Source organism: Pundamilia nyererei, unplaced genomic scaffold (genome assembly GCF_000239375.1).
Source record: "Pundamilia nyererei isolate P.nyererei 1_Seehausen unplaced genomic scaffold, PunNye1.0 scaffold00096, whole genome shotgun sequence".
Classification (NCBI taxonomy): Eukaryota; Metazoa; Chordata; class Actinopteri; order Cichliformes; family Cichlidae; genus Pundamilia; species Pundamilia nyererei.
This window is the reverse complement of record NW_005187497.1, coordinates 2,169,216-2,195,739: the sequence shown is the minus strand read 5'-3', so window position 1 is coordinate 2,195,739 and position 26,524 is coordinate 2,169,216. Positions and strand designations below refer to the sequence as shown.

The 26,524-nt window shown below is 40.4% G+C and overlaps 1 protein-coding gene across 2 annotated transcripts in view; it reads left to right on the top strand.

Annotated features, from left to right (window-relative positions):
- The first annotated feature begins 3,912 nt into the window (after positions 1 to 3,912).
- col2a1b (collagen, type II, alpha 1b) overlaps positions 3,913 to 26,524 on the top strand; it is a 45,300-nt gene continuing 22,688 nt past the window's right edge. The window contains exons 1-25 of one of the 2 annotated variants that reach the window (XM_005740074.2): positions 3,913 to 4,267; positions 7,253 to 7,462; positions 8,932 to 8,948; positions 10,302 to 10,334; positions 11,206 to 11,238; positions 11,482 to 11,535; positions 12,587 to 12,688; positions 13,381 to 13,458; positions 15,421 to 15,465; positions 16,748 to 16,801; positions 18,191 to 18,244; positions 19,053 to 19,106; positions 19,343 to 19,396; positions 19,481 to 19,534; positions 19,631 to 19,675; positions 19,957 to 20,010; positions 20,281 to 20,325; positions 20,526 to 20,579; positions 23,124 to 23,222; positions 23,525 to 23,569; positions 23,863 to 23,961; positions 24,168 to 24,221; positions 24,467 to 24,574; positions 24,834 to 24,887; positions 26,220 to 26,318. In XM_005740074.2, coding sequence (XP_005740131.1) covers positions 4,174 to 4,267; positions 7,253 to 7,462; positions 8,932 to 8,948; positions 10,302 to 10,334; positions 11,206 to 11,238; positions 11,482 to 11,535; positions 12,587 to 12,688; positions 13,381 to 13,458; positions 15,421 to 15,465; positions 16,748 to 16,801; positions 18,191 to 18,244; positions 19,053 to 19,106; positions 19,343 to 19,396; positions 19,481 to 19,534; positions 19,631 to 19,675; positions 19,957 to 20,010; positions 20,281 to 20,325; positions 20,526 to 20,579; positions 23,124 to 23,222; positions 23,525 to 23,569; positions 23,863 to 23,961; positions 24,168 to 24,221; positions 24,467 to 24,574; positions 24,834 to 24,887; positions 26,220 to 26,318 — 1,692 coding nt within the window. In that variant the 5' untranslated portion in view covers positions 3,913 to 4,173. The remainder of the gene's footprint in view (positions 4,268 to 7,252; positions 7,463 to 8,931; positions 8,949 to 10,301; positions 10,335 to 11,205; positions 11,239 to 11,481; positions 11,536 to 12,586; positions 12,689 to 13,380; positions 13,459 to 15,420; positions 15,466 to 16,747; positions 16,802 to 18,190; positions 18,245 to 19,052; positions 19,107 to 19,342; positions 19,397 to 19,480; positions 19,535 to 19,630; positions 19,676 to 19,956; positions 20,011 to 20,280; positions 20,326 to 20,525; positions 20,580 to 23,123; positions 23,223 to 23,524; positions 23,570 to 23,862; positions 23,962 to 24,167; positions 24,222 to 24,466; positions 24,575 to 24,833; positions 24,888 to 26,219; positions 26,319 to 26,524) is intronic. The other variant, XM_005740076.2, reaches the window with a different exon arrangement.

The window sequence follows — 26,524 nt, the reverse complement described above, 5'->3', positions numbered from 1 at the left end:
ACAACCAGAGTTCACAGTAGTTTCAGAACGTTAATCAGCCTTTTTTTATCGAAATAAAATAAATACATTGAAAATAAATGGACAATGTATCTTTAGAAATACGTCTCAGATGATGGTGTAAAGTTTATTGGTTAAATGTTCAGGGTTAGGATTAGGATTCGGTGTGCTGTGTGATAATGTATCTGTGTCGCAAAACTGTGACGTCGCAACAATCTGGTTGGTCGTTTGCAATGTTGAGCTTGAACCAACATTAATTATGATGATCAACACCAACACTGGCATATCAGACCATACGGTTGGACTTCACAGGCTGAGGCCTTGGTGTGGAGTTTCTATATTCTCGCTGTCTGTCCGTGCGTTCTCTCCAGATACTCTGGGAGCACCACAGGTAAAGGACATGAATGGTGTTAGGTTAACTGATGACTTGCTGTGGTATAGTCTGCCTGTCGTTGAGTTATTACAGCCCTAAACTGGATAAGTGAAAGAAGACGGATCGATATTTTTTTCCAGCTACATAATTTGATTTTTTTCATTTAATAAAAAGAAAAATAGAAATGGGAACATTTGTGGAATTTCTACAAGAACAAAACAATTCCTGTGAATAGGATATCCTCATTTGGCTCTGTAGCAGAAACTAGGCTAGTAGAAATAATCTTATTATGCCCATAGGTCAAAGTGACAGTGCCAACCAAGCTGGTGGTGATGTCATGGCTGTTGTTTCAGCAGTCTCACATGGCTTCTCCCTGCTGTGTGGCCCCTTCTCTCTTTTTCTCTCTCTCCTTCTCTCCCTTTCGTCTTCTCTTTCTCTCCATCATCTGCCTCCTTTCCATTCAGGCTTCCCAAGCTCTCCTCTCTTTCACTTTTTTCTCTCACTTTTGCTCATTTTCTATTTTTCAGCACTGCCCCTTTCTGTCTACCCCATCCCCATTTCTGTACCTGCCTTTTCTCTATACTCTGATTATCTTAACAGACTGACTTCATTGCCAAAACATAGACCTATACTTACCAAGTCCCATAAACTTGAACGGCTTTAGAGGCACAGCAGACTGAACATCACAGTAAACTAGAACCTGTCACATTGTTGCTAATCCATCCATCTATTTATCGATCATCTTCCAAACAATTTGTATTTATTAATGGAGTGAGTATAATTGTTGTTATTATTTATGTGTTATCATATTAAAATTCCTTAACTTTAAAAGCATTTGGTTTTAAAAGCAAGCCACCACAAATGTAAAACAATTGTTTCCCCAACCACACATTAGCGAGGATTGTTCCTCATCTCTTTTATTTTCTTATTATCGATAAACTCCTAACATTCTCCGAGGGCAACACAGCTGTCAGTTCAACAGAGAAAAGCTTTGAAAACCTGTCCAATCCTTAAACTGTCCGTGCACACTAACAGAAAGTGAGATGAGAAGCATCCAAACTTCTCTGGGATTTCTGAGTGGGCTCATCTTCAAAGACGTGTGCGAAGTGCTGGCTAAACACAAGCAAAATATCTCAAACACCCTGACTTGAAATCATGCAGTAGTGTGTGCAGCCTTGTTTTATAACTGTACAACTTTTCTGTACAAAGCAGTGTAGCCACCCAGTTACTACGAGCGATGACTAAATAACAAACTAGTGCTGATTTTAGGTCTCCAGCCTATGAATAGATAATTAGTAGTTTAGTGATCAGCAGTCTTTGATGCCTGGGTTTAACAGGGTTGATGTCTCAGCCACAAGATCACTAAAGGAAAACAATTATAAATTACTAGGAACACAACTATAGATAGTCACACACTGAATTTTTGTTCAGGCCAAAGTGTCGAAAAATGTCACAACAACTAAAATTGCAAGATGTTCAACTTCCATGCCAGTTTGTGAGTGAAAACATGAAAAACACAACCCTCAGCGTAAGTAAGTAAAACAAATAGACTGAAGGGAAAACGCAAATTAAATATGACGTGGATTCACGTTTGACCATGTATGTGTTGTTTTTAAAGTTTTAGATGACTGCTTGGAAGTTTCGGTCATTAGTATGTTTGCATGTGTTTACAACACACATTTGCACAATCAAAGATCAGTGATATAGTCTTCCTGAACCTAGTTTAAATACTCAACAACAAAATAAACTAAACTGCAGTGCAATTTTCTGACCCACTGGACTGCCGCGCCTCTTTTGAGACAGCCGACTTGCAGGAATAGCGTGAATGCTGCACGCTCGGGACACATCAGCTGCTCCTGTGTCTCAAAGGTCAAAGCTCAGGTCACAACCTGCAGCGGGGTGAGGACCCAGCATAGATGATGCCACCAAACTGGCCAATTATTTATAGCTAGAGCTGTAGCTGGAGAGCACGAGATGCTCTTCATGCATCTCCATGAGCATTTACTTGTAACCTCAGCTACATGTAACGTGGTTGGAGTGGGAACAAGTGGGTCATTACTGCTCAAACTAAACTTCACAAGTGTGAGGGGATACATGAATGAATGTGGTTTTAAAGCCTGTCTTCTGTTAGAAGAAGCAGTCATTGTCTATTTTTAATAAGAACAAAAGGTGTCTAATTCTAAAATGTCTTGTAATTTAATATAAAGGTTCCTCTTTTTAGTCAGAACAGAATCAGCTGATTCTGAGTTGTATGTGAAATGTTGGTTAGGCTTGGTCGTAGCACAACTATGCATTATGTGAGTTCAAGTATTTATGTGTTACAATGCTCCACTATGCACTGTAAAACACTGGTTTGCAGTTGGAGTCCTTTCAAGTCTGAGTGTGAAACTGGCAATTTAACAAAGCTGTGTTCTTGCAATGCTGGTGGTCACTGTATTTCTATTCAGAATGTAACACACCGGGGTGATTAAGATTAAGGGTTAGAAATGTTTTCTGTGTGACCAACAGGAAGTCAAATACCAATGAAAGATTGTAGATATTCTACTCTAATGACACATTCACATCTCCCTTAATCTGCTGATATTAAATAGCCCATATTTTCACACTGGTTTAATGAGCCAGTTATTTCATTCTCAAAATAAACCAGTGAGACACAGAAATTACAGAGCAGATGAAATACTGCAGTTAGAAAACTGTCTGAGCAAAGTGCAGATAGTCTGAGAAACTTTGGATCTGAAAGATCATACAGCTGGATCAAGAAGATTGGCAAGGAAATAAGAGTCATTACAGCACCTAATTATCACACAGGCAGCACTTCCTGTAAGTATACCTGTGTGGCATCAAAGCAGTGAGATCTCAAATTTAAGGATCTAGAGCTAAACAAAACTGATTAAAACATTTCAGCTCCAATCTCCACGATGCTGGATGACTGTCAGCACTGACTTGTAGCTTAAAACTGCTGAAGTTTGAAGTCATAAATAAAGAGCTTGCTAATTAAAAGTCTGTTAACAGGTGTACCAAGCATTGTTTACCAGCTTTACTAAGACCACAGGAACAGTAAAATAACTTACATGAAGAGAGAGACCATTAAACGGAAGTAGCTAATAAATTATAAAAAAAATATGCATCATTATAGTTTTTTTTAACCTTTATTATTATTATTTGTTTTAGTCTTGCCCTCATAAATATTTTAATATTAATGTATGGTTGCGTGATTGTGATTTTTGGATGGTTTTAATGCGCCTTTGCCTCCGTTTACTGCACACATGTCACTGAACCTATATGATGAAATAAATAGAAATGCTGTCAGTTTGCGTGACGAACAGGTTGTGACATCGTTACTATGCTTTCTATGAACACGGAGGGTGAGAAAGCGGGGACGGCACCAAAATAAGAGAGAAAAAGTTTCAGGCTTTTTTTTGGGTTCAGTTCAGCACGTGGGGAAAGGAGTGGCCTGGGAGCGCAATAATGGGACCAAAGAGACAGATGGGAGGGAAACTGGGCTCGGATTACAGCCTGACAGGGGGTAAGGGGCCGGCCCGATATTTGGGAATATACGAAGATTCATTGAAGGTAACCGGGACATAAAACTACAGCGTCTGGCCTGAAGCGGTCGGTGCTGAGTTTGTGCTGCAGGTCCAGGTCCTGCCGCTGGATTCCCCCATCGGTTTTTTGGGAAGGGTGAAGGTCTAATGGTCTGGCTTTTGTAATTGGGGACACAAACACCAAATAACGAGAGAAGCCTCCGCTCCTTTCGCACCATTTTTTCTCCCTCAAGGGCCCTGCATGTCTAATATTTAGACATGTTCAGCTTTATGGATTCCAGGACTATACTGCTACTTGTAGCGAGCCAAGTTTGTCTATTAGCCTTTGTGAGATGTCAGGTGGAAGACGACCGTAAGTGACAGTTTTATTTCTCTGATGAGAAAAAACTCAACTTGTATAAAGAGTATACTAAGAGTTACTCGACTAATCATATTGTAAATAATGTTTCAGCACAGTACAGTGTGGAGGTTTTTGGAACTTTTACGCACAGGAAAGTCACTGATATCTTTGATGTTTTCTGTGCATGAAAGGTTATTTATGTGATGACAGAAAGATGATTTCTGTGGATCTTCGGTCTGCCGTCTGTTTATGTTTTAATTTCTATGAGATGTAGGATGTAAGTGAATGTCACATTTGCGGGCGCGCGCGAGAATGGAATTGATGAAGATATGGTGGAAGTTAACGGGGAAAAAACCCTCAGAGCGTGCTTTTCTTTTTTATTTCTTATTTACTTTTGCATTTATTCGTCCTAGTTTAAGTTAAAACCGAAGATCATGTGATTCTGATTCCTACTTTGAACTCAGCTCATTGCCTTAAAAGCTACCTTCCCCCTTCTTTCTCAAAGTCGAGCTGCATGACACCTGTGGGTGTTTTAAGGGCCTTCGCAGACTCTCCTTTTAGCTGCAGATTCACTTAATATAGTGGGGGAGGGGGAGGGGATGAGCAAAAAGTGAAAGGTGGTCAGGCTCAAGGGCCTTTGGTGAAAAGTATTCACATTCCTTTGCTTTCTGAGGGCATCCAGGCAAATCATGGCTTGTTGGGGCAGAAAGCTGAACTAATAACTAAAAGCTCCATCAAATATTTCAAAATAACTAGTTTACTGACACGATACTCACCCTGTTGAGAACAAATCGTCCTTCATACCTGCAGACTGTTTATATTTTTTTAATAACTGGAGTAGGATTCTTAATCATTATTATTGATTTTAGTATCCACAAGAGAGATCTGAGAGTAAAGGTATGCCAGCAGATTTGGGGCCAGAAATAATGTTCCATATGATTTCAGGCGTTCCATCTGCTTAAAAGATTACCCATAAGCTGTGACAGTCAGTCCAGAAAGAGACAGAGCCAGGGTGCAAGAGGGGTAACTGGAAAAATATAAAGCAGGGACTTTATTATTCTGATGTGAAGAAAGTGCAGTGTTCTTAATAATATACAAGTTGAGTTCAAGAAAGCTGGAGAAAAAAAGATGCCTTTTTCCCCAGAATAGAATAGAGGGGAATAGTCATGCCAAAGCAATTGGAAGTCTCAGGTTACCCTCTCAGAGATGTCAGTTCCTGGATTCCTGGTTATAATGCGAGCCCTTCTTTCCTAGCACTTTTTGTTTTTTTTAGGGAGACGGGGTATAGAGGTGTTATTGTGACCCTAGCACAGCAAGAGGACTGGAGCTCTAAACCTTGAGGCCACCAAGTGACCGTTCTTGAGGCCATAAAGTTAATCAGACATAGGTAGAATTAGCGCTGAGACCTAAACAGTTACTAAATAAATAAGAACGCGCTTGACTCTAATGTCCTCAAAGTACACCTGGATTCACTTTACAATTTTCATTGTTTTACTCTCCTGGAAAACAGTATGGTTGCCAGCATATGGGAGAGGAGACTCACAAATTATCCCCAGTGATGAAAAGCCAGCTCTCTGTCAGTTCTCCAGTAGATAGAGGACCCCTTGTCTTACAATACCCCATTACAGGAGAATCTTTCATATTACAGCCAGTGAAAGGACAGGTGCAGCCCTTTCATGGTGCATCCAGGCCTGTAGAAGTTCATGTCAAAACCGCAAGGTATGTGCATGAAAGCTGGCCATTTTCTTTTCTCCGGTGGGTTTGAACTGGCATCTGACGCAGCTATGGTTTCCAGATGGGGATTGAAATGTGCCCCGTGTTTATACAAGGCAATACTTTGTGAATTGCCCACTGTTTCTTTCCAAAAAGGCCTCATTCATGGCTGCTGAGGTCCGTTTGGATACTTAGACTTAAGCAGCTCTCAAAGGTAAATATAGCTACTGTATTTGCTCCTTGTCCTCTCACCTCTCAGCAGTGCGCACCCTGGGGCCTTTCTTTTCATCACCTGGCCGCAGTTTCTGTGACTCCATTTTTTATTTTCAAGCAGGTGTTTGGCTGCCAGGCTGGAAAACGAACACGTTTCTGATTACCCGGATCTACTGTAAAACTGTGATGCCAGTGGTGTCATTTATACCACATACAGCAGCTGTATTCAGAAGTGAACCGCCTCCAGCACGTTCTCTTGCGCCCTTCACCAGAATGTGGCCTGAGAAAATAATCCAAACGTTTTCATTAACTCAGTGCAAACTTTGCCTCTTTTGCAGTACAGTAGGGTGTCTCCAGCTCTAATTGTCCTGTACTTAACTTGTTGAGGAATTCCTACACATGGCCTCCAGCTCCTGTAAAGCTACTGGGGGTTTCCTGCAGGTCTTGCATTGCTTGTCTGTAATTCTGCGAGGCTAAACTGCCACCTTGTGGCTACTTGAGAGGTTGCATTTCTCGGTCAAGTGAAGAAAAGCTTGACTTGAAGCAGAGAAGTTGTGGTTTATGTAGACGTTCCTCAGGGCATTAATAAGTCAACAAGAGAAAAATTAGCAAAGATAATTATGATAATAAATCAGGGAACAATGACATTTTTCTTTGTTTTTAATGCCTTTCTTTGAGGAATTAATTGTTCCCCTTTACATTATTAGAAACTAAATCTGGTCTGGTTTTGGACTGCCAGATTAACTGTCACTGACAATTATATGTTTTTTATTTAAGAGTACTGTGCTGATATAGTGTGTTAAATAGTCTACACACTCCCTACTTTAATTTAACTTTCTGCACTTGTGTTGGAAAAACATTCACTGAAAGGCTGTTTATGGCGTTATTTTGCATGCATTATATCACAGCATATGTTTCACAGCTGAATATGACATTGTTTTGTTTTTGTCTGTCATGAAACACACGACACTGACTCCTATTCGCATCTGATATATAATCTCTCGTTTTTTCCTTCCACTGCTACCTACCCGCACCTCTTCTGTGTGTCCCTTTCCATGGTCTCACACACAGAAGAGGACGCGTTTAGCTGTGTACAAGATGGACAGCGTTATAGTGACAAGGATGTGTGGAAACCAGAGCCTTGTCGCATCTGTGTGTGTGACACTGGAACCGTCCTGTGTGATGAAATTGTCTGCGAGGAGCTAAAAGACTGCCCCAAACCTGAAATCCCATTTGGAGAGTGTTGCCCCATCTGCGCTGCTGACCAGCCTCCAACCTCTGGTTGTAATTTATTTATCTCACATCTCACATAAATAAATTACTGCTCAGGATCATATTGTTTATTTGGGGGAGAAAACGCCACATCGCCTAAATTTGGTATTAATCAAAGGTCAGGTAGCTGCTGTTTAACATGATGTTCACTCTAATGTTCTATTTGGACATCTACTGTGTGACAGCCTTTGATTTAAATACAGTTTTCGAACCCCAAAGCAAACAAATGATGAGAAATAAACAACAACAGTGACACATCTGACAGGATTTCACTGAAACGCTACCTCGCCGTAATTTTTCCATAGCTGGCTCACCTTGGCCCCATCTTGTTTGAATACTCTCTCAGTATCATGAAAACATGTGGGAGTCATTAAGGAAATACCTCAGTCAAGCAGACACGGCTTCACATTTCTACTCTATATCCTCTCTGTGGATTTCTGCAGATCTGATGGCAAGAAAACACAGTGACTGCGTACTGAGAGTTCAGACTATTAGAAGGATCTATTCACCACATTTGAAAATGCCATTGCTGCAGATATACAAACTGTATGGGTCACATTTGGAAATATAAATAAGGTCAGCTTGAGTGAAGTCACTGTGTCAGTGCATGTGTCACTGTTTTCATTGCATGCTTCTGGATTAAAATGCTTTATAATATACTTATTCTTATTGAATTTAAGCTTTTAATCACATAAAAACAGAGCTAATAAAAACTGAAATATATTCAGACTACCCACTATCTGACTGTGTCAAACAGCATTATGCATCTGTCAGATCTGTACTGACTTTTATTTGATCTGATAGTTCCTGATATATGTACATGTATATGTATATATTAACCTATTAGTGTATGTATATCAAAATTCTAAAGATAAATGTCATCTTCAACAAGAGTGTTGCAGAAAAAACTGTTACAACTTGACAAAAATGTTATTTTGATGCTTTTATTGATATTTAAGAATCCTATGCACTCTTGTGTCAAAGTGTTTAAAACAATACTTATTTACATTTTTCATTTTTAACCAAACCTGCTGCTTTAGCTTTACTGATCATCATAGTTTAACTTCTTTGAGTTGCAAAAAAAGGAACAATGAGCTTAAAATGCTGTGAAATCATCAGAGTTCCTGCCTTTGCCCACGGCACAGAAGGTTTAACGTTTCAGTAGAAATACCATTTTGCAGTCTACTCCAGCTCCTTTGCTCTCTACTCTTACCCTCACTCTGCAGCTGGTTTGCTTTTGCTTTGAGCTCTTAATGCGAGATGGCGATGCAACCAACACTTGTTTACAGTCCTGATGGGCTCTTTGTGTGATGAAAATATGATTTGGTGGTGGTCTTTGGAGCAGTTTAATTCAAGAACATAAAATTGATTCCCGGTATTAGTAGCCTTTCTCCTTCCAGGACGTACTGCAAGGCCAACATAGTTTGTTCACTAACTATGATCTGTTTTCTCCCTCTCTCCTGTTCCACACATAACAGGAATACCTGGTGCTAAGGTGAGACACTGTACATGTTTAAATGCTGCATATGTATTTGTCTGTGTATGCAATCGTTATGCATGTGTGTGTGTGCGTGTGTTTAATATCAACCTCTCCCAGCAATAATAGCCACATCTGTCCCAGACTTACAGTGTTGGGGAGTAACTGAATACATGTATTTAAAATACAAAATATGAGTAACTGTATTCCGTTACAATTACCGTTTAAAGAGGTGGTATTCAGAATACAGTTACTTTGTTGAAATGAATGGATTACACGGCGGTATTTTCCTGTTTCATAAGGCTATGCCCTCTTTGTTTTTGCTTTCCACGCTGGTGGAAACCCAAACAAAACACGCATTAAGAGGCTCTAATGCCTGAGTCTCAATCTCGCGGCCCATGTCACCTCTACTTGCGGCCCGCATAATGATGTGAAGAAATATTTTTAAAAATTATTCACAAAAATGATTTAATATGAAGGCAATAGGCAGAGTGTTACAGGCATAGCCATAAAGAATGGAGCCTCATGGGCATTGTAGTCCGTGCTGCAGGGAGAATGGACTAGTGCATACCTGTTATGTGTCTGTGAGTGAGGGAGAGAGAAAAAGTCAGAAAGTACGAGCTGTCACCGAGCAGAAACGGGAGCTGACGTATTAACCAGAGGTCCCTTTACTACGGTTCGGAGCCGCGGACCTGTTTTATATACGCGCGGAATAGTTTTCTATAAGATCGCTGCAAAAAGTTCAGCCTTACCTAATTTCCACCTACTGTTATTCATTTATATTAAGATTTTAAAATCTAGTCGGTATTGCTATGGCGAGTAACCTTCAGTATTAGTAATAAATCACATTCATGTAGTTGTAAACAGCATGATAATATATTAAGTAATCCAAAGTATTCAGAATACGTTACTCTCATTGAGTAACGTAACGGAATACGTTACAAAAGACATTTTGGGGCATGTATTCTGTAATCTGTAGTGGAATACATTTAAAAGTAACCTTCCCAACACTGCAGACTTATATCAGGGCTGCATGAGGGCCCTGTAGTTTAAGGATTGAGATGAGGCTTTGATATGAATGAGCTTTGGCAGATGTTTAATAGCTATTTCCTGTTCACACTGCGTGCAATATTTACACGTGCACTGGCGCTGCGGGGGATACTCACTTTGAACATTTTGCTGTGACCAATTTCCCGATAAAACTGCAAATTCCATCAAAAGCTTTCATCAGATGGGCTCTTATGAGCTGTTTTTCAGAGTGTGGTTGAGAAAAAAACAGGAACTGAGAGATGTTTGAAAATAATCAAACTCTCAGCTACTAATAGAGCCGATCTTATTTGCTGTTGTGTTCTTACCTTTTTCTTATCTCAGGGCCAGAAAGGCGAACCCGGAGACATTACGGATGTAAGTTGATGCCACACTCATAACATGCAGCATATCTGTGTTGTCATTTGGAAAAGCTTGTTTGTTAACTATGTTAGAACCGTAAACCCTGAAGTGACAGAGATTTCTTTTAAACTCACAAGACACACTCAAAACTCGCCGCGAGCCTGCAGTGGAGAAGTGTTCAGGTACTTTACTGGTAACTGAACTACTAGTAAAACCAGCAGTAAAGATAATACATCACACACACAAGCAGAAGGCCAGAAATCCCCACTGTTTTATCCATTATTAGTATAACTGGTGTATTAATGCGTAAGTAAATTCATCTATTTTAAAATGTTTTAAGTTGCTCTGTTTATAAAATCATAATGTCACATTAAGCTGAAACTATCAAAAGTTTTCGTGCATGAACTCAAAACACAGCCAACACCACCAGTTTATATAAGACTGAGAGTGTTAGAGAGAAGGGAAGCGCTTCTGCCAAGCCGCTCATCAAGAAGACAGCCAAGCACAATAATGGCTCCATACATTCCCCATAAAGATCCTCACAGGCCAGCAGAGCGTAGGAGGGACAGAAAGTGAGCTCCCTGCTGCTGCTGCTGCTGCGGTGCTGCACCTGGAAATGCTTTACCCCACTGAGGCGATACAAGATCATGGCAGGAAATACAAAGGCATTGTTTATTGTATGTTTCTTCTAACGCTTTGCCCGAAGAGATTAGCAGTTAACAAGTCTCCTCTGATGGGAGACAGATCATTTTTCCCAAAACCTCTCTTGTGCAACTATATCTGGAAAATGTCAAGTTTTGTTTTAGGCCCAGAGATTAAAAAATGTGTTTTATTCCAGACCAGCTGATTCTTATCAGTTTGTTTCTTCTGTCCTTGTCTTATCCAGGTTATAGGACCAAGAGGACCAGCTGGCCCAACGGTATGCACCTATTTCCTCATTTTCTCATAATTATTCCCCTTTGAGCACTTTTACAGACACTGCGTAGTATCTGAACGTGTTTAGAGTAATTATATAGGTTTTACATTTAATTGGCAGAGCAGTGACTGGAAATGGAAACTGATCTGATATAACAGTAGTAGAGTTAAAAGGCTTCAGCTGTTATTCAACACACAAGTTTTGAGATTATGCCTGAAGTTATTTCACCATCTCCTGTTCACCCAGGGACCACCAGGAGAGCAAGGACCCCGAGGACCAAGAGGAGATAAAGGAGAGAAGGTCAGTGTAACGTGTAAAATATAAGAAAAAAAATTCAATGACTCTTGATTTTCTACTTTAAAAAAAAGGAAACTCAAACGCTGCCCAGCTAAGAAGTACAGTATGTGTCATTGAATCGGAGCTTTAGGTCTCGGGCAGTGGGCTGGGGGATCTGTTATAGGTTGCAGGTTTGCAGAATGGTAGCCTTTCACTGAGCGACTCAGCCTAACTAGTCATGTGTCATTTCCATTAGGCTGTGTGGTCTGCTGAGGTTTGGGGTGTTTAACAGATGTGAGGCTGTCGGAGACTCATAATGTAAACCTCTGCTGCTCTCAGAGGGCCCATAGTCAGTCAGTGTGGGAAATCAGCACCACCACATTTGCAAGGCTTTGATCATCTCAATAATGTAACATCACTCGGATGTGCTAATGGCCGCAGGCGAGGAGTTTATGCCATGTAGTCGTCTTGTTTATGCAAATTTAAGCGCAGGACGGATCGAGCTTTGGCTAACCACTGTGAAGAATCATGGGGGGGGGTTTTTTAGGTACTCGGGTTCTTTGTTTGAGATTCCCTTGCAGGGTAATTTGTCACTGCATGCATAGAGGAATGCAGGTAGTCCAATTTGGCCAGGAAAATCATCACCTGAGTAAATGTGTAATCATTTATTCAGAGTGCACACAAGCTCAAATGTTGGCCACAGGTTGGAATTAATGAATGCTAAATTAAAATATGTTATGTAACACTTTCATGTTCTTACACATGTTTTATTCTCTCTTACGTTTGCAACAAAATGGGAAGATTATTACTTAATAAGATGATATTCCTATTTGTTTTGGTACTTGAATTGTGTCTTCTCAGTTGTGAGAAGCATTAATGCAGTTCAACACAGCTGCAGATATAGAAACATATAATATTTGAATAGAGGGAAAGAAGTTAGTGAGTGAATTTATGAGCTGATCTGTTGCAAATGCTTCTCGATTTGATTTTTTTAGAGATTTGACAAAATGATTTGTGGGGCATTTTGTGAAACACGAGATTTTCAATTCATCTGAATTTTATATTTATATTTAAGGGAGGTCCTGGCCCCCGTGGCAGAGATGGCGAGCCTGGCACCCCCGGAAACCCTGGCCCCCCTGGACCTCCAGGACCTAATGGACCCCCTGGCCTTGGTGGAGTGAGTATCGCATGTCTAGTAAGGGCGATAGGCTAGCATTCACTCCAGACATGGGAGCTGACAGGTTGAATACTGATTCAAGGCCAAGAATGGGTTCACTTTGGCTGCTTGGAATAACTGGAGAGAGGGGTGAAATGGAGCAAAGAAAGAATCCAAGAGTACAAAAGATGTGGGAAACTGCTGGTGTTGGGAGGAGGCAGAAAGACAACAGTGAGGGGATGCAGAGGGAAAGAATAGATCGAATGCCTCTCATTCTTTGTAGCAGAAAAGAAAGGAGGGTGACTGAGGGTGGTGGAGGTAGTATGATAGACGTAAGAAGGGGAAGGGAAGAAGTGCTTTTTGGGGGGGTGGAGTTAAAAAGAAAGAGAGTCTTTGTGAGAACGGTTCACATGCCCTCTGTCTCTCCTCTGTCTGCATCAGAATTCACATGCTAAGCTCTACTACTGACAAAAAGAAGGTCAAAAGCTGATTCTCTCTCCAGCCAAAACGATGCAGCATCATGCAGTGATGCATGACACATGAACATGCTTTGCAAGTGTTGAAATTAAGTCATCTATTCGCTCTGTTCCAGTCAAATACTTTACCCAGATTTATACTTTTATTTCCCTGAGATTTCACAAACATAATAAACCACAAACCATTTTTGTTTATTATAAAAATCCTAAATATGTCCTTTGTTTTGCCTCCTCCAGAACTTTGCTGCTCAGATGGCTGGTGGTTTTGACGAGAAGGCCGGCGGCGCACAAATGGGTGTGATGCAAGGACCAATGGTGAGCAAGTGATGATGAGAGCTGCTGCCACTCCTGTGTTGTTTTTATCACCGCCTGATTTCATCTGCAATGAGGCTAAAGTTATGACGTTTTCAAAAACAAAGCGCTTTGAGTCTATCCACATGAAGACCTGGGTTAGAGATCTGCATCAGCCCGCATCTGCTCTGCATCCCCATCCTGCTCTTTAACTGCTCTGGGGGGACATAAACAACTTCTTTCCATGAACTAGAGAAGCATCACCTGGTCATCAAACGTGAAAACTGTGAGATGGAAACATCATCATTCTCCTTTAGGAGAGTAGTTTCCAAAGCAGGATTTAAAGTCTGGGATGGGAAGAAACAACGAAGACTTCACTCAGTGTTCCCTTTTTGTCTTTTCCTTCTTTGTTGTTGGTTTATGGATGAAACCAAGAGATAAAAGGCACGTTTTTCCTGCTGCTGGAGGAAAGAAGCTGCAAAGTTCTGGGTCACAATGGAAAATAAACACCTCACATGGAGTACAGAGGGGTAATTTTATAAACCAAGGAAGCAGCCATTGATCTTCATTATATTTCAAGCTCATGAAAAACCGCTCCTGCTGGCATGGCAGCATGCCCGTGATGGAGTGAGGAGCATACTGGGAGCTATTTTGGTTTAAAGAGCCACAGAGAGGCTTGGCTGTCTCTCAGCCCAGCAGTGGTTTGAGACGCTCTGAGGGTAGGGGGACTGAAGGCGATCACATCCCCTCAGCTAGCGTCAGAGTGTATGTGTGTGTGTGGCTTAACTCCTACTGACTGTCCTACCGTATGTCTGTCTGAGAGCTCACCACAACACTGAGCCTTATTGAAGGAAGTCTACGTTTACTTTGGCTTATGCCAGCTTGCTGTTGGAGAGAGCAGTGGAAGAGCAAACTGGACTGATGTTAAATCACAAGTAAAGCTTAAAACCCTCTTATATACCTGTAAATACCCCAGCTCATATCCTGGCCTTACATAGCTATTTAAATAATGCTGCTACTGAAATGCACGCACACACACAAACATATGTGTGCCCCTCAAACACACTTTCAAACATTCTGCAGATATAAAGCCCCATTGATACGTTTCTCCCCAGTGTGGTGAGGGCTTCCCACACCCACTGAAAGGTGACTTTCATTTGATTCTGAGGACCACTGTGCCCGGCTGTGCCCGGCTGTGACATTTTCTTTGGCTGCAAGCCCTGATTTTTGTATGAGGCTTCATAAGAGCCACACTACTGAAAGGAATATGTTTCTATCCAAGCAAGCAGCTGTCAAAAGTCATCGGAAGTCAAACCTTTTTTTAATAAGAAGAACTCGGGGTCTTGAAAGCTCTCAGCTCACTCCCTTGAATTGAAAAAAAAGCACAAGGATTTGTCTCAAAACTGTTACAGAATTAGTTTGGCAACTCCGACCAGACGCAGTTGCAGAGCAGTCGGAGATAATTTAGTTCAATTTAGTTTAAGACTCTTCCGCTGAGCCGGTGCCTGAAATCTCACTTATCTAAGATGAAGATTTTCATTATAACCAACAGTGAGTCATGCAAGAAGCCATGCAGAGTTCAGCTTCCTCTCTTAAAAATACAACACTTCAGCTTATGACCTTTGAACCACAGAAACACACAGTGAGTGGAAAAATTAACTGAGGAAAGCAGAAGGATGAAAGAAGTGAAGAGAAAATCTGATCCCGGGAGGAATTTCAAATGATTTATGGTTTTGACAGGAGAGCTGCTGAGTATTATGTAGCTTTGAGGCAAAGCAGGTGATGTGTTTTTATAGCTTCTCAGTGAATTCGTGTGGATAAAATGACCACTTAACAAATTTTACCAGTAATGCAAACTGTAAAAAGTTAACTGTGCTGTTGTGTAATTTGCGTGTTTATGTATTTTCAAATGTGTGTAACATGGACGGGTGGATTTATCTGCCATTATCTTCATGCTGCTTGTGTGTTGTCTTGTCTTCTTCTCAGGGCCCTATGGGACCTAGAGGACCACCTGGGCCAACTGGATCACCTGTAAGTACCTCCTGTACTCCCAAAAACAGCACAAATCAGGGCACACCTGTAGACAGGATCCTGTGGTTGGTCACAGACAGGGTACACATGGCAAAATCTCGTAATTGTAATGTGATGTGTAATGTGCATATGCTACATTGTCTGCTCCTTTAATGTATTTAATAACAATATTGACCTTAAAATGGGCACTACTCGTGCAAACCTCAGGAATAAGTGCATACAACAGGCTTTAAGTAATGACTGTTTATACTGAGCCCTGCTTTAACCACGAGCGTCTGCTCCGGCTCTCCTCTGGAGGAAGATGGCAAGTAAAGAATACTTTCATCTCCCTGAAGGCTCCGGGGCTTTTTCCTGTGCCACGACCCAGACATACCATAGAACACCTGACAATTTACCTTACACCCCCCACCACACGCAAATGCCCTGCCTTGTTCTACCCCTGCCTGTAACCCAGCTCCACCTGCAGCCCTTACTCAAAGAATCCAGAAGCTGCTGAGTTGAAGGCAGTGCCACCTGACTTGCCTCAACTTGATCATTTTATCGCCCAAAGCCCCCATTTGCAGAAATGCAATTCCACCTTAAACAACTTTGGTCTGCTTTTAGATAGGACTTCCTTTTCTAAAGTTATGGTATAATTTTGAATCTTAGAAGCTTTTAATTTAGAAAAACAGACACACGGATGCCATAAGGGATCAAATGTGGATTATCTTCTATCGTATACACGTCGTTACAACGAAGGATACTTGTATTTCAAATATTGCAGTTGGCATATGTGCAAGTATTCTATATGAGCGTAAAATTCAGCCTGATTTCAAACTTCTCTGTATCCCAGCAAGTTTCTCCACCCTTGGCTCTGTGTGATGACAATAAAAGAGGATATAGGCTCCAGCTCCCTGTGATAGGCAGTTAAAAATGGCCACTTCAGGCTCATAGCTCCAACTGTGAGTACTGAAATGTCATTGCTGTTCTTTTGTGTCCAAGGGGCAATTCATCAGAAGAAATCTGGCTTAAAGGGATGGTGGACTTGAAAGGAGAGGGACTCAAATGGCCTGTTTTAGACAGAAGGTGGCCTATCTCCTTGACCAAACCAAAGCTTGACAATGGCACAAAGCCTGCAGAGTCCAAGAAAGAAATTATGCAGCTAGGAACTGGCATAATAGATTCCCTTTAATCAATACCTCTTTGAAGATGTAGTTAGATTAGCAGACATTTATTAATATCTTCTTTGTCAGTGTATAAAAAATGTTTCACAGTTTGACTCTCTCTTCTTTTCACATCCCAGGGTCCGCAAGGTTTCCAAGGTAATCCTGGAGAAGCTGGAGAGCCTGGACATTCAGTAAGTATCCCACCCTCCTGAGGTTTTGCATGTCCCCTCTAAACCCGTAAGCCTCTGCTCTTATTTCTTTTTTTTTTTTTTTTTTTTTTTTAATTTCTCATGGCTGCTTGACTTGAGTTGCTTTCTTGTGACTGATTATTTTTAAGGGGGTATTTCAACCATAAAAAAGCTTGAAATTTTTAAAAATAATAATTTTGGTACAACATGTATGAAAATGGGCACAAGAACAACCCAAGAATAAAAAAAATAAAAACCCAGAGAGGTCCAATTGTCCAGAATAAGTGTGTTTAAACACTTTTTTTATTTTAGGTAGTTTGGCTGTGGCTTACTGTACATACCTGTGTTGCATTTCCCAGTCTGTTAGTTTTGCCAACTGTGCAATATTGAAATTGTGAATTATATAGACCTTGAGATATTGACGTTAATATCTGTCTCCACCTTCCTGCACACATATTTTGAATAAAAAGGTCAAATCTGATTCTTCCATTATCCTTGCAATCATTCCTTTCCTCACATATTTATTTTTACAATTCATTATCTCCATAAACTCATCTTGGAGAGGAGATTGCATCTCTTCCAATCAGTTCTTATTTTCTATTCCTACATTTGCTTCTCTAAGTTTTTTAATTTTTTCTCCTCATTCCCCCAAAGTTCACTGAAACCACACCACCAACCCCTTCCTGTACCCAGCACTATTCTCTCAGCAGGTAGACAATGCAAGGTCTCCCCACTGCTGTGTTAATCTGCTCATGTGGAGTCTAGATATGCAGACAGAACGTCTCGGAGATGCCTTTCCCTTTTAAAAATGTGCCAGTGCATCGTTAGGAGTGATTAAAATCAAACTTCCTCCCAGAAACTAGCTTGACAGTTGTAGAGGGGTGAAAATGTTGGCCAAGTGTAAAGTCCAGTCATGGAAAATCACAGATCAAAGAGGAGGCCAGTACATCGATAGATTAATAATCAGCACTTCTGTTCTATGTCCTTCACCAAAGCTGTACTTTTTGTGCAGCTGCTTAGTCATGAGACAACAACCCAGGGAGGAGAGAAAGAAAGCCTGTAAAGACCTACAAAACCCTTCTTACTGAGACACAGAATACTTTTATTTATAATTATTAAAATCAGCAAAAACAATTCCCATTTCAGATTAACACAGTATGGTGTCCTTTCTAAATTAAGGCGTTCATTATCTTTTTTTTTCATAAGTAAACAATATTGGCGGCTTGCATCAGTGAGGGTAGCACTTAAACTGTGAAAACAGAGCTGATTGTCAGGAAACAGACACCAGCTATGAATACCAGTTCCTATGAATTAAAACGTAAAGTGTGTAATGTTGCCCTCTGTTGATTCTCACAGTTTCTCACCTGTGCTCATTTTTTCTGTTTCTAACAGGGACCCATGGGACCTCGTGGCCCCCCTGGACCTTCTGGAAAACCTGGAGATGATGTAAGTGTGACCATTGCAACTAAAATGAAATGCCTCACCTCTTCGCCAGGTTGGCAAAGGTGAGGTGGCTGTAGCTCAGGTGGTAGAGCAGGTCAGCTAGTAACCGGAAGATTGGCGGTTCAATCTCCACCAGACTGCATGCCAAATATCCTTGGGCAAGATACTCACCCCATGTTGCTCTCCGACGCATTCATCGGAGTGTGAATGTTAGACAATAAGCGCTAAACAGTTTAGAAAAAGGGCTCGGGTGAATGAATTAGTTGTATAAAGTGCTTGAGTGCTCAGATAGAGTAGAAAAGTGCACTCATGTGATTTCAGCAGCAGGACTTTCCAGTCTGAGTCCTGATGCATTCTCCACATAAACAGATGAATGTTGTCTGTGATGCTGTTTTATATGAGCAAATCCTTGTTTTGTATAGAAGTTTGGACTCAGTTAGTTTTTTGCAGTGTTACTAGCTCCTTTAGCTGTAACAGCTCTGCAGCTGACTGAAGTGTTCAGCAAATCTTTCTCAAAGTAGAGGCTCAAAGTATGCTGTGAATTCAATCTTCAGAAGAATCTTCAAACAGCATTTGGACCACAGACATTAAAAAAAAGTAATTCCTCCTTTTAGCCACATGATGGCAGCAAATGTGACATTACACGCTGTGTCCACTAGGGTGCTCTTTAGTCTATTCAACTACATACAAGTAGACAAAAAATACACAGACGTTTTTTATATGTAAGGAAGAATTGCACAAAATAACAACTTCAAATGCAGGTTTACTTTGGTTTTCACTTCACTGTCTCTGTCTTTGTTTTCTGTTTTAGGGTGAAGCTGGCAAACCTGGAAAATCAGGTGAGCGTGGACCTTCGGGACCTCAGGTGAGTTACTCCAGTCAGCTGGTGCTGATTCCAGTTAGATGATGAACTATTAATGCATTTAAATGCAAACTTATTTAAATCTGTAAATTAAGAAAGAATTTTAATATTTCTCGTTCTCTTTGTTTGCTAAACTGGACTCTTTGTATTTGTGGAGAAAGTAATTTCCTTTAAACTCTTAGCTTCATGTTGATTCCCTCTGTTTATGTTGGTCTACATCTTTTCCTTTCATGCCACAGGGAGCTCGTGGATTCCCGGGAACTCCTGGTCTGCCTGGCATCAAGGGGCACAGAGTGAGTCTGTTTGTTGTCCTAGAAATTCCAGCATAAACAGGCGGGTGTTTATATGTCATGTAACCTGACGTCTCTGTCTTTTAGGGTTATCCAGGGCGTGACGGTGCAAAGGGGGAGACTGGAGCTGTTGGTGCTAAGGTGAGATGTAGTGATTTTTCTGACAGACCCACAGCTTGACACTTGTTTAATCCCCCAAGTTGCTGAACCATAATAACAGTTAAATCCTCTGTTCAGGGTGAATCTGGTTCTCCTGGAGAGAGCGGCGCTCCTGGACCAATGGTATGAGTTGTGGGCATTACACACACACACACACACACAGGTTTTTATATCTTCGTGAGGACATTTAATTGACATAATGCTTTCCCTAGCCGTTTACCCTAACCATCAAAAATGAATGCCTAACCCTAACCCTCAGCCTAAAATTAACCATAACCTGTTGGTCCCCACAAGTATAACATTCCAATTTTTGGTCCCCACAAAGATGTCTAAACAGGTATACACACACACATTTGGTAAATGATGGTAATGGTGAGAACTTCTCCTCTTCTTTTCCCTCACAGGGACCTCGTGGTTTGCCTGGTGAGAGAGGACGTCCTGGAGCCAGTGGAGCTGCTGTAGGTGGCATGTTTCTCTCTAAACTGTGGTGTTGGAAACAAAACTTAATATAATTTATAACAGATGGTTGGATTGTCACCCCTTCTCTTTGTTTAGCAGTAAAGAAGTAAATTTAGAGCATTTATCAGGTGCTTCTTTTAGGCAGTTATGGCGATAATTGCATTAACCTTTAAACACTGTGTCGCGTTATTTGTTGATTATAAGAAATCATTTATCCAGCTGTGTTTTTTCCTGACTTGTCCTCATAATGCACTGTTCACTTTATTCAGGGAGCTCGTGGAAATGATGGCCTGACTGGTCCTGCTGGTCCACCTGTAAGTGTCCTCTTAGATGTCATGTAGTTTCCTTTTATTTTGTCCACATTTGCATTGAGATCTGGTAGGAAATACTGTACATGAAGTCAGAGCTGTGTTTCTCTGCATGCACATCTCCACAATATGATAGTATCTGATCTTTCACACCTGGATGTGTCAGTGATTAATAGCCAAACTGACAGGCTATTTTCTCTCTTTAGGGCCCCGTTGGACCTTCCGGAGCTCCAGGCTTCCCTGGCTCGCCCGGTGCAAAAGTAAGTCACATGTTTATCTAAATGAAGCTCTCAGCACCTCTTCATATTCACCTTTGTGTTGGTTATTCTCTTTTGCACTGTTTGCCTTCTTTTTTTCTGTCAGAACACTGCCAGAAAAACTTGAATCACTTATTTAGGATTTTTCTGCACCAAAATAAAGTTAAAGTGAATATAGTTTTAGGAAGATTTTCTTTATATGAGGAAAAAAGTTATTATCTCAGAAAATGTCAGTACCCAGCTCAGGGAGGATTTTGTGGGGACAAGATGAAATGCTTCAGTGAAATTGGAGATGCCTGTGCAGCACTGAAAAGTGCTTTAAACCTCCATCTGTGTGGAAAATTGGGGAGGAGGGGGGGTTTAAAGTGTTATTTTCCCTCTCTTACTCCCCTTACTGTCTTTTTTCTTCTTTTGTGTCTCTGGTTTGAATCTGATTTATTTCTCCTCCATGGCAAACAGGCTCAGATCTGTGCTCAAGGGGCCTGTGCTGGTGGTTTGCTTTCTTCTTCAAGCCCCTTGATTGTTTAAGAAATCTCATAGGAATTGCAAATGGAGCGTCTCTTTAGAAAATTCAGGAGTGTTTCCTTGAAATAGCGAAGGCAAGCTAGGCTCAAAACGAGGGAAGGGGTGTGTTTGGAAATTTCATCATGTTATATTCAAAAACACGCACAGTATAGTTTTGTGTTTATCTGCAGAAAAGTCTGAATGGCTTTATGTATGTTTATGTTTCATGCCTTCGATGCCTTCAGGAACCTAAACTTCTTAAATGTGTTGATGAGATGTTGCCTCGTTTAAGTCCTTTCAGTCCTGGCACAAAAAAAGCTAATAAGACAGAAGCAACATACACATATGAACCTTGACTGCAAAAACTAAAGAAACTATCGTTGTGACATAAACAAATGTGAGATGGACAGTTTTTCTTCAGCTCCTGCTGCAGCTGAATTCTATTCTCCAACAGCGACTGAGTTACTGGCTCTAACATACTGAGATTTTTTCCCCCACTAAAAGCAAATTTAAAAACTACAAATTTGGCAGAGGTCTCATTTTGTCTTCATCTTTAGAGACAGTAAATTATTGGCATTTACAAAAGGCTGTAACATCAATGTTTTTGCACATACCTTTGACCTATGTGAGGTTATAGTTACTACTGCATGTGAAAAGCCTGCAACGCAGCAAGAATGACAAACACATTTCATGCATCAGCATGAAGTTGCACACTGCCACTGTGGTAAAATCTCTGGCTTGCGTCCGCAGGAGGTGGGAGCTCAGAATATTGAGTTAGGCTTTTTAATACTGAAGCACAAAACCTTGAAAAATCTTCTCCTCCTACATCTAATCCTTACTCCTCGATTTTATTTAAATGCTGTTGCTCCAAATCACAACAACTGTCACCTCGAGGCCCTTTATGCTGTTGGATAAAGAGTCCTCCTAGCCAGATATTAAAAGCTTCCAAAAGCAATAAACAATATGAATATTAGAGATATATTAAACAAAGAAAAAAAACAGACATACCAAGGGAAGTAAGATGGCAACAGGAGAAAAGTTAAGATGAGAAGAAAGCCTTCTGGCAGAACGCTCTGAAGGCAAACTGCTCCCACGACCCACAAACTGTATATAAAAGATGGCATTAGCCACCAAGACTTCGCACAGGTTCTGTCTTTAGGGCTCAAGCTCAGCGTTTTAACTGTCACCATGTAGGTGTATAACAATTACACTTTGGCTCCAACCAAGTTGATGCCCTGCTGTTTTATCTATTTTGCTATAAATGGAACCATATGTTGCTAAATAAACACAGTGCTGTTTTCAGTAAGAGTTGGAATAAACATTTGAGCCCTTAAACTCTTCAGGAAAATGATTACTGAGAGGATACAGCAGGAGAAGTGATCCTCTGGGCTGTTTTAAAATAAATGTCCACACAATCAGACTTGTTGTTTCTGTAACTAGAGATGTCGCCCCCTGCTGGTGATGAGAAAGATCAGGTTTAAGCACTTCTACATTGCAATGGGCACTGAGTATTTTAATAGAAGATATTCATAATGTAAGAAGTTCATAAAGAGTTTAAATCTACTTCCTGTTTTTTAAATAAAGTTTGCAATAAGAAAGAGCCACGTCTGCAGCATCATTTTGCATCTACTTTTATCCTATATCAATACCATTTTTTGATAATTACAAGCACTAGTATTTATATTTCACTACCAAGAAACCTATAAATCCCATAATACATATTAAAAGGGTGATCGTGGCTCAGGAGTTGGCAGTTTGTCTTGTAATCGGAAGGTTGCCAGTTCGAGGGTCTCGAAAAGCACTGTAAAAATGCAATCCATTATTATTATTATTATTATTATTATTATTATTATTATTATTATTATTATTAAAAGACATATGACGTTATTACATAAATCAATTAAATTAAACTTTTTTTTATAATCACTCTTCTTTTCAATTCTATTTACATTTGTTTATTAAAAGCCCATCTGGAAGTCTTTTTCAGTTACTCTGCGTACTCTGCTTACACGTTACTCATCTGTCCTCTGTGTTGTGGATCAGGGAGAAGCCGGACCTACTGGTGCTCGTGGACCTGAGGGTGCTCAGGGACCTCGTGGAGAGTCTGGTACTCCTGGATCTTCTGGACCCTCTGGCGCTTCTGTAAGTGATGCTAGATCTCTTTATCTAAATCTGTCAGTTCATACCACTTTCTTTTTTTTGTGAAAAGTGCAGCTCAGTTTCTTTATTACATGTTTTTCTCAGAAACTTGTCAGACTCTCTTTAGTGAGCAGAGAGAACTGTGCTGTGGAAAAGCAGCTTTTTGCTGTAGTTTAACATTGTTTGGACAGACTGTTGGTAGACCCACCCACACCATCCTGTCAGATGAGCCCCTGAACCCTTCCATCAACATCACCTGACATTTTAAATTAATAGGATTTGATTAAAGACTATTTTTTTTGCAGGGTAATCCCGGTACTGATGGCATCCCTGGAGCGAAAGGATCTGCTGTAAGTTAAGCATTTTTACCTTTTCTGTATTTCAAAGTGCAACCTTCTCACTTAACGTTTTCATATTTAGACATGCAGGTAATTTTTTTCTTGCAACTTCAGAGTTACTTTACTGCATCTAATATTTGCATCCTATACAGAACATTTACAGTGATCTCTTATTGAATCTGACCAATAAGCAGTGAATGATGTTGAGCTTTCTATTCCAGCTTTAAAAGCTGAGATGAAATACTTCTGATTCAGTGATCAGTCAGCTGACTGACTTCAGATTTCTCTCTGTCTCTTTTTTATAGGGTGCTCCTGGCATCGCTGGTGCTCCTGGTTTCCCTGGACCTCGTGGGCCTCCCGGGCCTCAGGGAGCGACTGGACCTCTTGGTCCAAAGGGAACATCTGTATGTACTGAGTGAATCATTCATAACACACAGGATGCCCCCTTCATTGGAGTTATATTACTTTTAATCTATTTATATATCTGAATGTATTTGCAGTTTAATTGACCACTTGATGTTTGTTGTCCATTTCATATCCCAAATAATTAAAGCAGGTCTTAAAAACATAATAACTCATGCATTGTTTCTCTCTCTGTCTCTCTGTTTAGGGAGACCCAGGTATCCCAGGGTTCAAGGGAGAGGCTGGACCCAAAGGAGAAATTGTGAGTTTTGTTTCCTTCGACTTGTGTCTGTATACCCTGATCGGTTCATCAGCAAAACAGAATTCATTGATACAGTACTTTGTGGAAAAAGCGGACAAACACTTCAGACTATGTCATCTGACAGACCTAGTACACATTTCCACATAGTTTAGGAACGCAAACCTAACAAAACGTATTACTTTAATATGTAAAAATACAACATATTTTTTTCCAGTTTTGTACTAACCTTGTCTGTTATTCATCAGGGACCACCTGGTCTTCAGGGACCAAATGGCCCACTAGGAGAAGAAGGCAAGAGAGGGCCCAGAGGTGAGCCTGGTTCTGCTGGACCACTGGGACCCCCTGGAGAGAGAGTAAGTGCACAGCATGCTTTCTTTTTCCAGTTCTTTAAAACATGCTGCTCGGGAACTCTTGGGAAAGTAATATTAAATATATCACAGAATATCACAGTGTCAGGGTTTTCCTACACCTAACTTACTGTTATTGCTTACTCTGTGATGGATGGGTGTGTATTCGTTGGGTAAAACTTTGCAGCCCATTTAAGGCCCACTGTGAGATTGGGATATTGCTGTTTAAATAAAGCTTAAATCTAATTTTGTGTTTTCCATTTAGGGAGCACCCGGTAACCGTGGTTTCCCTGGTCAAGATGGTCTGGCTGGTCCAAAGGTAAGCTTCATGATGGTTTCACTGACACTCCAGAGAAGAGTTTTTGTTTGTGAAAAGGAAGTGAAGCGCTCCAAACAGCCTAAATGAGCTGAGTAGAGCATGTTTTAGGCATCTGGTCAGTAGTTGCAGGTGTAAAACTGTATATGTGAATAAATGTGTGTGAATACATTCAGTTATATGTGATACACAAACATTTAATTTAAACTTTTCCATAAGACATAAATTATCATTATCATAAGTTATCATTATTATTATTATTATTATTATTATTATTATTATTATTATTATTATTATTTTAGTGTAGGTTAGTGTAGAGATTTTTGACATGCAGCATGGAGGGAGTAATATTTACTTCAGTGAGCGATAAAAGCATTTCCAGTCTGATGGTGACGATATAAGCTTGTTAATAATTGGCGAACTTACGCTTCAGAAGACCAATTAAGCAAAAATAGTTTAGCATACTTTGAAATAATAGTACTTCAAACGTAGACTAGAAGCCATCAGAAAACCTTGAAAACTGTGTAACTGAGATATTCATATCTATATTTTACTTTCTTGGTTGTGAAAGCTAAAACTGCTGAAACTGTTGTAAAAGTTCTAAAGAACAGGATTATTTCTCAGTTTAGCTGTTTGTTTTTCATGAATGTATAAATCCTTTAAAATTCCAAAATATATTTTTGTCAGAAAAGATAAATAATCTGCACATATTTGACTACACTGTAAAAGGTAAAACACGATGTATATGAAAAAAGCAGCTGACCTGATTTCCACAAAGCATTTTATTGAGCGTAAATTGACTCTGGTCTCCGTGATGACTTCTCTGAGAAATCACTTTTCCCCTCATTAGCTCATAACATTTTTTAAATCAAGTTAAATTGCACAAATCAGCTGGCAGATTTTAAAACGATGCGGTTAATGAGGCACGTCTTTGGGGTTCACTCTGAATTCACAAATTATTGAAGGTCATAATAAAAATGTTATTTTCCTTGAAGAGTAAAAAAAAAAAGTGCCATTTGTCAGCACACTTGTTTCCCTTTGACTTCATCCTGCACGCTTTAGGAGGCAGCAGCGATGCACGCAGCCTCCCACAAGATGGCAGCATAGCTCACTGACCTACATGTCCCAAATCACCAAAGCCAACATCTCATTAAATATTATCTTTCCACGGACAGTTTCATTTATATCACAATTAATCTGTCTGAATTTAATCTTCTCATCTCCTGCAGGTCAATGAAATTTGTTCATCCTACTAAAAGAGAAACACATCTCCACTGAACTTTGAGATGTTTCCCGTCCTCTGTGTTTGACTTTACACTCTTCCTCATAATACAGGGAGCCCCTGGTGAGCGTGGACCCTCAGGAGCCAGCGGTCCCAAAGGTGCCAGCGGTGACCCCGGCCGCCCTGGAGAGCCCGGTCTGCCCGGTGCCAGAGTAAGTGCTTCCTCTACAGCGCGTTATTACGCATAGATGCTGGTGATCTGCAGAAATGTGCTTTAAATTTCCACAAATCTCAAAAGTGTTCAGAAGAACATGTTTATAGACAGATAGATAGATAGATAGATAGATAGATAGATAGATAGATAGATAGATAGATAGATAGATAGATAGATAGATAGATAGATAGATAGATAGATAGA